Here is a 12,221-nt window from a genome sequence, read left to right on the forward strand (position 1 = left end):
GTACAATCGACATTTCATACATAAATCAGGTAACAGTACCGAATCTGGGATTTCTCCATTTCTGGGTCTTTTCTCGGATCTTATTTCCTTCCTTGTAAAACATTGTTTCTCCTTTTCCTAGGGTAATTGAGGGTGCTTTCCTTTGAGGGGTCGGGCACCTCCTGCAAGGGGATGAGTATCCTCAACTCCTGCTTCAGGCCACAGGAGTGGGCCCTGTTAGAATGCTACATTTGCCCTGCAGCCCTTTTCACTGATCTTGAAAAATGTCTATTCCTTTTTCAATTCTATTTGTTATCCTCCACATTTTACAGCAGATAGGAACACCAAACCCAGTACTTAATTTGTGCCAGGGCTTGAAAGTAAATAAAATTGCTTGAGCCCCAGCATCTCTTTCATTATAAACTAAGCACTGACCAAACCCATTATATATTGGCAGGCTTAATGCACAATACTGGCAAAACAAAAAATATGCTCATGTCTTCTATAAAAGTTATGAAATAGTAGAAATTATTTTTTTTGAGAAAAACATGTAACAGTGACATCTAAAGGGAATACACACAAAAGAAATGTATATGTACTTCTATTTATCGACCTAACATACTTGTATGGCCACCATTGCAGAAATGTATATGTACTTTTATAATATCTACCTAACATACTTGTATGGCCACCATTGCCACAGTATCTGAGCATCTCACAATCTTTAATTTATTTTTATGCTAGCAACACCACTGTAAGGTAAGAAAGTACTATTACCTCAATTTTACAGATGGCAAACTAAGGCCCAGATGCCAGATTTTAAAAGGTATTTAGGCATTGCTGTGCTCATTGTTGCAATGCCTAACTGATTCAGGTGCCTAAATCTCATTTTCAAAAAGGATTTGGGCACTTAAATCTCTTCAACTGCCAATGAGATTTTGGCTCCTAAGTGCCTAAATACCTGTGAAAATGAGATTTAGATTCATAAATCAGCTAGACATCGCAATGCTGAGTACTGCAACTCTTAAATACCGTTTAATCTGGGCCAGAGAGACTAAATGACTTACCCAAATTCACATTAGAAGTATCTATCATAGGAGAAATTGAACCCAGGTCTCATGAATCCCAGGCTGGTACCTGAACCACTGTCCAACGTTCACTCTTCTACCTTTGTCTGTTAGTTATTCCAAGAAAATACAGCATTTGACATATAAACAAGTTCATTAAACTTTTTTTTAATCAGGCAAAGGAGTGGTACAGGTCCAAAATGGTATCAATCATTGTTGGGATACTGTGTCCAGTTCTGGTGCCCACAGTTTAAGAAGGATGTTGATAAATTGGACAGGGTTCACAGAAGAATCACAGGAATGATTAAAGGATTAGAAAACATGTCTTAGAGTGATAGACTCAATAAGCTCAATCTATTTAGCTCAACAAAGCAACAGTTATGGGGTGACTTGATTACAGTCTGTAAGTACCTACATAGGGAATATTTAATATTGGTCCCTTCAAAATCTAGCAGAGAAAGATATAACACAATTCAATGGCTAGAAGTTGAAGCTAGACACATTCAGACTAGAAATAAGGTATACAGTTTTAATGGTGAGAGCAATTAATCATTTAAAACAAATTACCAAGGGTTGTGCTGAATTTGCCATCACTGACAATTATTAAATGAAGATTGGATATTTTTCTAAAATATATGCTCTACGAATTACTTTGGGGAAGTTCTATGATCTGTGCTATACATGAAGTCAAACTAGATCAGGGTTTGGCAACCTTTGGCACGCGGCCTGCAAGGGTAAGCCCCCTGATGGGCCGGGCTGGTTTGTTTACCTGTCGGGTCCGCAGTTTCGGCCGATTGAAGCTCTTACTGGCCCCGGTTCATCGTTCCAGGCCAATGGGGGCTCCGGGAAGTGGCACGGGCCAAGGGATGTGCTGGCCGCCACTTCCCGCAGCCCCTATTGGCCTGGAACGACAAACTGCGGCAGGTGGGAGCTGCGATCGCCCAAACCTGTGGACGTTACAGGTAAACAAACAGGCCTGGCCAGGCAGGGGGCTTACCCTGGCGGGCCGCATGCCAAAGGTTGCCGATCCCTGAACTAGATGATCACAGTGATTTCTTCTGATCTTAGAATCTAAGGATCAATGAACTTTTTATATATCTGTAGTCCCACTGAGCTCAACCATATAGGCTAGAAACTTTTTTTTTAAATGAAACATCAGACTCTGGCACACAATTCTGTGTCAAGAGGTGAATTCTATTGCAAATTGTGGTTCCAGAACACATAGGCCCTGACCATAATATACATTCAATGAGAAAAAACTTTTACAGATTTTTACAATCCCATGCCTGATTCAGATTGATTCCAATACTGATTTGTTTGCTTATTTTCCATAATCCCTTTTTGGTGACTTTAATGCTGTTCTTACCATAGAGCAGCCACTTGTCTATACCAAAAAATTCATAATAGAAAACTTCTCAATTATAACCTGCTTTAGTGATACAGGGTGCTACATTATTTTAAGAAACTGCCAGAAGCTGATTATACAACGCACAAACTTGTTGCATCACCAGGAAGAGGCTAGCAGACTGCAGCAGCCCCACAGAAGCATAAAGAATAAGAAGATCATATCCAAATGACAAGTCCTTTTTTAAACAGTTCACATGGGGTGTTCCTTAAATGGAAACAAAATCAGTGAAGGCCAGGAACCATTCGAAGTGTTGAAAATGGTAGAACAAACAGCAACAGCTGGACACTAAGGAAGGAAAAGTTTAGTTAGGTATGATGAATCAGTTCTTAACAGTAAATGCATTTGGAGAGTGGAACAGAATCCAAAGGGAAATTCTTTGGGCACCAAAAAGATTCAAGAACCACTAGTGCAAGCAAGGCAGAAGCAGGTGGATCAGACTGAATCATGTACAAAGTTGTCTTTTCTGGTCTTGCAATTTTTAGGATTTGGGTATTCTTCCTGATGTTATGGATACTTTCTTGCTTCAGTTGATTTTCCTTAGCAAAAACAAAGTTTTAAAATTGGACTGTAAAGAATTTTAGTCAAACTGAAAGAGTTGTGTAATTATTTGAATGTTAGGCTTTATTTTGTGTGTGTTAAAATTGAATCTTGTTGTCTTGATGATATTTTAATGTGAATTACATTCCAGCAATGCTGTCATCTTATTAGCATTCCATTGCCAAGATATAATGTTGTAGTCAAATACAACAAATAATAATGATGGCCCAGTTCTTCTCTCATTCAAATCAAATTCAAAATTATGCTCTAAAGTATTATCATTCTATCCCGTGATTATTTGATTGAAACTGTATTGCGAATCATTTTAATTATGGATGGGTCAACCTGACTGGATAAAACAATCAATCCCAACCTTCACTCATCCATCCAAATTAACCTCACACTTATTTTTTGGTGTTTAAAACTTTTTAAATTTCCCCCACTTCCATGTTTCGGTACCTCCTAATTCTAACCAGGACTCCAAGTAAGTGGAAGTATCAAAATATCAATAGAAAAACATGTTAGTTGGACATTGTCAGCTCAATTATGTGGAGCAAAAAAGGTATGGATCAAGTACAAGGAAGCATCCAACCTTGTGAAATTTGTGTTCCTCCTTTCTGGTGTGGAACTGCGAATGTTGTTTCAATCGTCGTTTCTTTTCATGTGTGTATTTATTTTCAGAGCAGTATTAGTTTGATTTAGCTATTTACTGCCAGTGGTAGTAAACAAGTCTGAGATGGTCGTTATGTAATTCAGCTACTGTTTTTTGTATCCCCTTTCTTTGCCCACTTCTGGTAAAATAAGTATGTGTTAAGCAAGACTTGTTCTACAGATGAACAGTAAGGACAATCTGAAAATGTGCTCTCAGTAACAGGTACAACTATGAGTATCTACTTCATGAGAAAGTAGGCATTTTCTTCTGGCAAGATGCCAAGAATTACTGACAAACCATCCAAAATAGAATGTTTTTAGTTTTTGTTTTTAATGTTTACATTCCCTTTTTAGAATTGTTGTAGCCGTGTTGGTCTCAGGATATTAGAAAGACAAGGTAGGTAAGGTAATATCTTTTATTGGACCAACTTCTGTTGGTGAGAGACACAAACTTACACAGGACTCTTCCTCCATTGTTACGGTTGCCTTCTTCCATCACATCCGCTCCACGATTCCGTTTTTTTCCCCAGTAAAACATTAAAGAGCAACAAAACAACGCTTCATATTTCTGGCAACAGACCAAGAAGCAGAATGCTTATTTTTAACCATATCCCTCTCTGTGCAATATTTAGTTGATCTCTCCCCTACTTTGCCTTAGTTAGCTCTGAAAGCCCTCTCAGTATTTCTCTATGCTACAGAGGCTTTAAGAGAAGAAATAGGGCATACTCAGTATGTATCTAGTTTTGAAATGATTTTATTGGTTGGAATGATTTTATGGGCCTATACTATATGCAGTGATATGTCAGAGTTTGCCTGCTGTCTCAAATATTGATACTTTCAGGAAACTCAAGTATAAGTAAGCCATCTGTAGGAACACACATAAAAGTTTTCCCTCTGGAAGTATCCCTTATGGAGCACTGAGGAGCCTTTTATTTTTTTATGTCCCTACCAAGACCTACATAAGCATCCACCATCCTTTCAACCAAGAAAATAGTTCCAGACTCACTTTTGACTGTGGCCATGTTTCTCGTTAGCTATTCAAATGCCTTGATATTGACCAATGACAATTTATCCTCTGTCCCTTGAACACCACAAACAACTACTTCTGAATATGAACAAACCAAGACAAGAAAATCAAGATAAGTCTCTGTCAAGGTTCCTTCCCCACTCCGAACTCTAGGGTACAGATATGGGGACCCGCATGAAAGACCCCCTAAGTTTATTTCTACCAGCTTAGGTTAAAACTTCCACAAGGCACAAAGTCTTTCCCCTTGGATTAGGTAAAATGCTGCCATCACCAAGTGTTTTAGACAAAGAACAGGGAAGGACCACTTGGAGTTCCTATTTCCCCAAAATATCCCCCCAAGCCCTTACACCCCCTTTCCTGGGGAGGCTTGAGAATAAACAAGATGAGCACAAACTCCTTGGATTTTTAAGACCCAAAAAAACCCAGTCAGATTCTTCAAAATCAGAACTTTATTAGAAGAACAAAAAAAAAGATAAGAGAACAACTCTGTAAGATCAGAATGGAAGATAATCTTACAGGCAGTCAGATTTAAAACATAGAGAATCCCTCTAGGCAAAACCTTAAGTTACAAAAAGGCACAAAAACAGGAATACATATTCCCTCCAGCACAGTGAATTTACAAGCCAAAACAAAGAAAACCTAATGCATTTTCTAGTTAGATTACTTACTAACTTTAAAGGAGTTGGAGGCTTGCATCGTTGATCTGTTCCCAGCAAAGGTATCACACAGACAGAAAAAAACCTCCCCCCCCCTCCAGATTTGAAAGAATCTTGTCCCCTCAATAGCCAGTTTGGGTAGGTGCCAGCGGGGTTACCTTAGCTTCTTAACCCTTTACAGGTGAAAGGATTTTTCCTCTGGCCAGGAGGGATTTTATAGCACTGTATACAGAAAGGTGGTTACCCTTCCCTTTATATTTATGACAATGTCCAACATGGCCCATATTCCTTAAATCATCAAATTGTATCTTTTAGATAAACAAGAAAATGCTGAAGCTGATGCTATCTTGTGAAACTTTATGGAGCAGAATTCTATATAATTGTAAGACTATCTTCTTATATGTTCAAGAGTGCTGTAAGTAGATTTTAGGTACACATACTCAGAATAAAGTTTAAAATGTATCCATGATACCAGCATATACAACTTTAAAAAAAAAGTTATATCCATAAATAGTAAAACCTCAGTTTCATGTCTCATAAATAAGACTGTAGTGCGAGCTGGAGCACTGATACAGTTGTGACCAAAAGAGAAGAGTGCAATGTACCAAATTACCAACACATTTTTTTTTGCTGCATCTTCAGTAAATGTTCCTTGGAGGTTTCTTATCCAATTTCTGGCCTGACCTATCTTACCCTGCGTAATCTGACCAGAGCCAGTAGAAGATGGTAATATCACAGGCCTATACTTTTTAAAATTCCTCTTCCAGTCTAATTATCCATGCTGAGTCTCAACCAAAAAGTAATTATTTTTGGACATTTGAACCACATCAGTTCTGTGATTTTTAGTTATTAAAAGCATAGGGAAAAATCCCTTATAGTTAACTCCCAAATTTCCAATTAGAAACTATGTATTCAAAAGGTAGAAGCCTCAGTTAGTAGAATTTAGCTACATGGTGACGCTCAAGAAAGTTAAGGCAAATCAACTAAAGATGTGAAGTTAATTCACATAAATTAAAGTGCATTAACCTCCACATACACCCCTGGGTGGATGGTTTCATTCAGGAGTAAAGTTGCTTTAGTTCACTGTAACTAAATCCTCCTCCATGTTACATACAATAGACCTGATTCTCTTCTCATTTTATAATAATTTTATGACAGCAGGGGTGCTGAAACTAGGGGTTCTGAGGGGCGTCCAGCAGCACCGCCTGGCTTCAAGTGGTTTCCATTATATACAGGGTTTACAGTTTTGTTCAGTAGCTTTCAGCACCCACAGTATAAAAGTTGTTCCAATGCTATTGTATGACAGTGTAAATCAAGTTGCACAGGCATAAAACTGATATAATGGAGTGGAGAAGCAGGTCTACTGCACGTACCATGCTAAAACTTCAAGATGGTACTGTTGAACTAATTTTTAAAATGGAAATGTACCAAGAAAACTGCTACAGAAACACATACTTCACATATTTTACTGAAGACCGCTTATCTGCCCTGCGGTTTCTCACTTGAAGTTACTTCCATAGGGTTCTATTTGGCCATCCTTCCTATTCCATCTGTATGTGAGGCCACTAGGAGACACTGACGTTGGGTTTGCATTGCAATGGTATCAATAAGGGTTAACCATTTGACTGAGCTATGATATGGAATGTCTTTCATTTTCACAAGCTTAAGTAGATTTAGAATTTAAAATCCATTAACTACTATTGGGTATCAGTTGTGAACGGTAAATCCTTTATTATCAGCTTTATCAATATAATTGATTAGATATTTCCCTTATGCCTCCAAAATTTCAATAGTAAAATAGAGAAACAAAGACCGCCTATGGCAAAAAAGATCCACTGGGATTTCAGTGTTAATATCAGTGGGCTTTGGGACTATGCTTCACTTATAAGAGGCTAATGCAGTGAGGTTTCTGATTTCAGAAAATGTTGTATTCATGTATGGTAAAAGTATCCAGACCACAGGATAGGCATTTCTTTCTTGTATAATAAATGAAAATAAAAAAATAAATAAATGACCTACATTTGCCAGTGAGAAGACAAGGAATAACTGAAGAAGGATTAACTGAACAAAAGCAAGGTGCTAGACTAAGATTATTCAAATTACACACAGTACTATTTTACTCATTGGACAGTCACTTTGCTCTTGTCTACACTGATTATTTTAGGGAAATTTCCTCTAGTTCTAGTGCTAATGTAGACTGACTGTTATTTTTATCATATCATTTAGAGCTGCCCACCAATTTGGCTCTTACTATTCATATCATTTTCCTAATATCAGACTTAAAACTTTTCTTTCCTTATCTTCAAGACCGTAGAACAAGCAGCAGTCGCCTTCTAAGACTGAATAGCACTCGTCCTTCCTAACTTAATATCAACTCTATATGGATGCATCAACACAGCGAACTTCAGAGAAGCCTCCTACTAGCCACCATCTGATTTCTGCACTCCACTAATATCCAGTTCCCTTAAGTCTGACCCATTAATTTCAGATTCTATTGCGTCCACTCTGGAAAAATTTCAGACTCTGCTTTAACATGTTTAATATGTTCTATAATCTCCTGAGTCAGGATTTTTACAGGTAATTTCAATAAATTACTATAATTAATGTACCAAAAAAATCAATGAGCATTTGATATAACTGAGTCTAAAATAAGTGACTTATATAATTGACACAGATGACTACTACCAGACACACCTGAATATTACCTTTTAAAATGTTAAGTAACATGGTTATGTTCTATTTTGTATAACTTTATGTCTATCTGAAGAACATAAATCGATTTCACTGACACAGATTAATCTGAAATACAAATGCCTAATCATTATCTCACACTAATATTTGTGTTTCTACAGTTAAGTGAAACTAGACACTGAGAAATGTAATTAGTTGTTTGACCTTTATATTTAAATTCCAGCATCTCACTGAAGGACAGAACGTGTGAGTAGGAAAGGAAAAATATGCAAGGTATTTGGTTAGGGTTGCCAATTTTGGATGAACATAATCCTGGAGGTTTAATCACGTGACATAATCTTTAATGAAAGATTAATTTTTAATTCCTGGAGACTCCAGGGCAATCCTGGAGGGTTGGTTAATTCAAAATTAGGGGATGAACCACCTGGAAAGCTTGTAGAAACTATTAGTGAGCATACTAAAATATTTACTTGAGTAGATTTTATTTGCAGCATGTCAAATATTGGACTTCCCTATGTTTTTATTTATTTGGTTTGACTGTGTTTATCCTCTGTAATTATTAATTATTTGTATTACAGTAGGAAGATGCAAACTGAATATCAGGAAATTCCAACATGGAGATGTATTTGGCAGTAGAAACATTTACTAAGGGAAATGATGGAAGCCCAGTATTTTTAGATATCAAAACCTAGACTGAATAAAATAGAAGAAAATGTACTGTAAGGAACAATCCTGCAATTTTTCAGTGAGGCCACAAAGAGACTGTGTTCTTTGTATTCTTTGATCCCTGACTGCCACTTCCTGTGAAGCCTTCATGGGTTAATTCTACAATAAACTTTTCATTTCTGTCTCAACTTTTAATCTAAATGTCCAAAAAAAAAAAAAGAATAGAATGTTTTCTCTAGAGTGAGAGAAAAATTCTCAAGCAACCACTTCTCTCTTTCCCTCCCTGGCTCCAACAGCCAGTTTGCCGCTAACGTCCACAACTTTGGCATCATCCTTGACTTTGCACTCTCCTTCCCTTCTCAGATCTCCAATGTCTTGAAACTTTCATCTCCACTTGCTGTCTTGACTATCACAACTCCTTTCTCTATACATCCCCAAATCCCAGCTCTCCAGACAACGGCATAAACAGAATATTATTCCCCTCCTTATCACTTTTACACACCCCACACAATTTTATTGCTTTTCATTCATTTCAGGATACAATTAAAATTTCAATCTTTGTTTTTTAAACTCACCCTGGACTTGCTTCAACTTGTTTCATAGACTTTGTCTCTCTCTCTACTTCCCTTTTCAACTATCTAGCTTTACACTCTCCTCTGTTGCTCCATACTCTTTCTCAAATGCTGCTGCAAGTGCCTTCATTTTCACTAGCCAAAATAAAGTAGTTAAGTGTACAACAATCTATTAAATATCTCTAAGTCTCCAAATGCACTAAACAGGAGCTGTTCTTTGGGTTAAATGATTAAGTATTCCAGAGTTTGTCTCATTTGTAATAGTATCAACTAAACAGGGTAGAGGTGACAAAACTTCAGAATAAGAATATTGTTTAGTTAGTTAATTAAAAAAATAATAGTGCCTAACATGAAATTTTGCACAAGAATTAAAGCATAATATCTTCATTATATAGAGAAGCTTACAAGAAGTGGAAGATTGGACAAATGACCAGGGAAGAGAAAAAAATATTGCTCGGGCATGCAGGAGTGAAATCAGGAAGGCCAAATCACACCTGGAGTTGTAGCTAGCAAGAGATGTTAAGAGTAACAAGAAGGGTTTCTTCAGGTATGCTAGCAACAAGAAGGAAGTCAAGGAAAGGGTGGGCCCCTTACTGAATGAGGGAGGCAACCTAGTGACAGAGGATGTGAAAAAAGCTAATGTACTCAATGTTTTTTTTGCCTCTGTCTTCATGAACAAGGTCAGCTCCCAGACTGCTGCACTGGGCAGCACAGCATGGGGAGGAGGTGACCAGCCCTCTGTGAAGAAAGAAGTGGTTCGGGACTATTTAGAAAAGCTTGACGAGCACAAGTCCATGGGGCCTGTCATAAATATAAAGGGAAGGGTAAACCCCTTTGAAATCCCTCCTGGCCAGGGAAAAGCTCCTCTCACTTGTAAAGGGTTAAGAAGCTAAAGGTAACCTCGCTGGCACCTGACCAAAATGACCAATGAGGAGACAAGATACTTTCAAAAGCTGGGAGGAGGGAGAGAAACAAAGGGTCTGTGTCTGTCTGTAGTCGTCTTGGCCGGGGACAGAACAGGAATGGAGTCTTAGAACTTTTAGTAAGTAATCTAGCTAGGTATGTGTTAGATTATGATTTCTTTAAATGGCTGAGAAAAGAATTGTGCTGAATAGAATAACTATTTCTGTCTGTGTATCTTTTTTGTAACTTAAGGTTTTGCCTAGAGGGGTTCTCTATGTTTTTGAATCTAATTACCCTGTAAGATATCTACCATCCTGATTTTACAGGGGGGATTTCTTTATTTCTATCTACTTCTATTTTTTTATTAAAAGTCTTCTTGTAAAACACTGAATGCTTTTTCATTGTTCTCAGATCCAAGGGTTTGGGTCTGTGGTCACCTATGCAAATTGGTGAGGCTTTTTATCCAACATTTCCCAGGAAAGGGGGGGTGCAAGTGTTGGGAGGATTGTTCATTGTTCTTAAGATCCAAGGGTCTGGGTCTGTAGTCACCTAGGCAAATTGGTGAGGCTTTTTACCAAACCTTGTCCAGGAAGTGGGGTGCAAGGTTTTGGGAAGTATTTTGGGGGGAAGGACGCGTCCAAACAGCTCTTCCCCAGTAACCAGTATTAGTTTGGTGGTGGTAGCGGCCAGTCCAAGGATAACGGGTGTAATATTTTGTACCTTGGAGAAGTTTTGACCTAAGCTGGAAAAGATAAGCTTAGGAGGTTTTTCATGCAGGTCTCCACATCTGTACCCTAGAGTTCAGAGTGGGGGAGGAACCGTGACAGGGCCGGATGCGCTGCATCCGAGAGTGCTGAAGGAGCTGGCGGATGTGATTGCAGAGCCATTGGCCATTATCTTTGAAAACTCATGGTGATCGGGGGAGGTCCCAGATGACTGGAAAAAGGCTAATGTAGTGCCCTTCTTTAAAAAAAGGGAAGAAGGAGGATCTGGGGAACTATAGGCCAGTCAGCCTCACCTCAGTCCCTGGAAAAATCAAGGAGCAGGTCCTCAAGGAATCAATTCTGAAGCACCTAGAGGAGAGAAAAGTGATCAGGAACAGTCAGCATGGATTCACCAAGGGCAAGTCATGCCTGACTAATCTAATTGCCTTCTATGACGAGATAACTGGCTCTGTGGATGAGGGGAAAGCAGTGGACGTGTTTTTCCTTAACTTTAGCAAAGCTTTTCACATGGTTTCCCCCAGTATTCTTGCCAGTAAGTTAAAGAAGTATGGGCTGGATAAATGGAAGATAAGGTGGATAGAAAGCTGGATAGATTGTCAGGCTCAACGGGTAGTGATCAATGGCTCCATGTCTAGTTAGCAGCTGGTATCAAGTGGAGTGCCCCAAGGGTCGGACCTTGGGCCGGTTTTGTTCAATATCTTCATTAACGTGGATTGCACCCTCAGCAAGTTTGCAGATGACACTAAACTGGGAGGAGAGGTAGATACGCTGGAGGGTAGGGATAGGATACAGAGGAACCTAGACAAATTAGAGGATTGGGCCAAAAGAAATCTGCTGAGGTTCAACAAGGACAAGTGCAGAGTCCTGCACTTAGGAAGGAAGAACGCCATGCACCGCTACAGACTAGGGACAGAATTGCTCGGCAGCAGTTCTGCAGAAAAAGACCTAGGGGTTACAGTGGACGAGAAGCTGGATATGAGTCAACAGTGTGCCCTTGTTGCCAAGAAGGCCAATGGCATTTTGGCCTGTATAAGTAGGGGCATTGCCAGCAGATCGAGGGACGTGATCATTCCCCTCTATTTGACATTGGTGAGGCCTCATCTGGAGTACTGTGTCCAGCTTTGGGCCCCACACTACAAGAAGGATGTGGAAAAATTGGAAAATGTCCAGCGGAGGGCAACAAAAATGATTAGGGGACTGGAACACATGACTTATGAGGAGAGGGGAACTGGGATTGTTTAGTCTGCGGAAGAGAAGAATGAGGGGGGATTTGATAGCTGCTTTCAACTACCTGAAAGGGGGTTCCAAAGAGGATGGATCTAGACTGTTCTCAGTGGTA

General features: G+C 39.0%; 2 protein-coding genes across 2 annotated transcripts in view; one reads left to right on the forward strand and one right to left on the reverse strand.

Moving 5' to 3' along the window:
- ARHGAP42 (Rho GTPase activating protein 42) overlaps window positions 1-7,872 on the forward strand; it is a 378,378-nt gene extending 370,506 nt beyond the window's left edge. Inside the window, exon 24 of the mRNA XM_073337948.1 lies at window positions 7,633-7,872. Coding sequence (XP_073194049.1) covers window positions 7,633-7,688 — 56 coding nt within the window. The 3' untranslated portion in view covers window positions 7,689-7,872. The remainder of the gene's footprint in view (window positions 1-7,632) is intronic.
- The window catches only part of PGR (progesterone receptor), a 54,472-nt gene that overhangs the window by 29,113 nt on the left and 13,138 nt on the right, over window positions 1-12,221 (reverse strand). The window lies entirely within an intron of this gene.

The sequence above is a fragment of the Lepidochelys kempii genome, chromosome 1 (genome assembly GCF_965140265.1).
Source record: "Lepidochelys kempii isolate rLepKem1 chromosome 1, rLepKem1.hap2, whole genome shotgun sequence".
NCBI classification, from domain to species: domain Eukaryota; kingdom Metazoa; phylum Chordata; order Testudines; family Cheloniidae; genus Lepidochelys; species Lepidochelys kempii.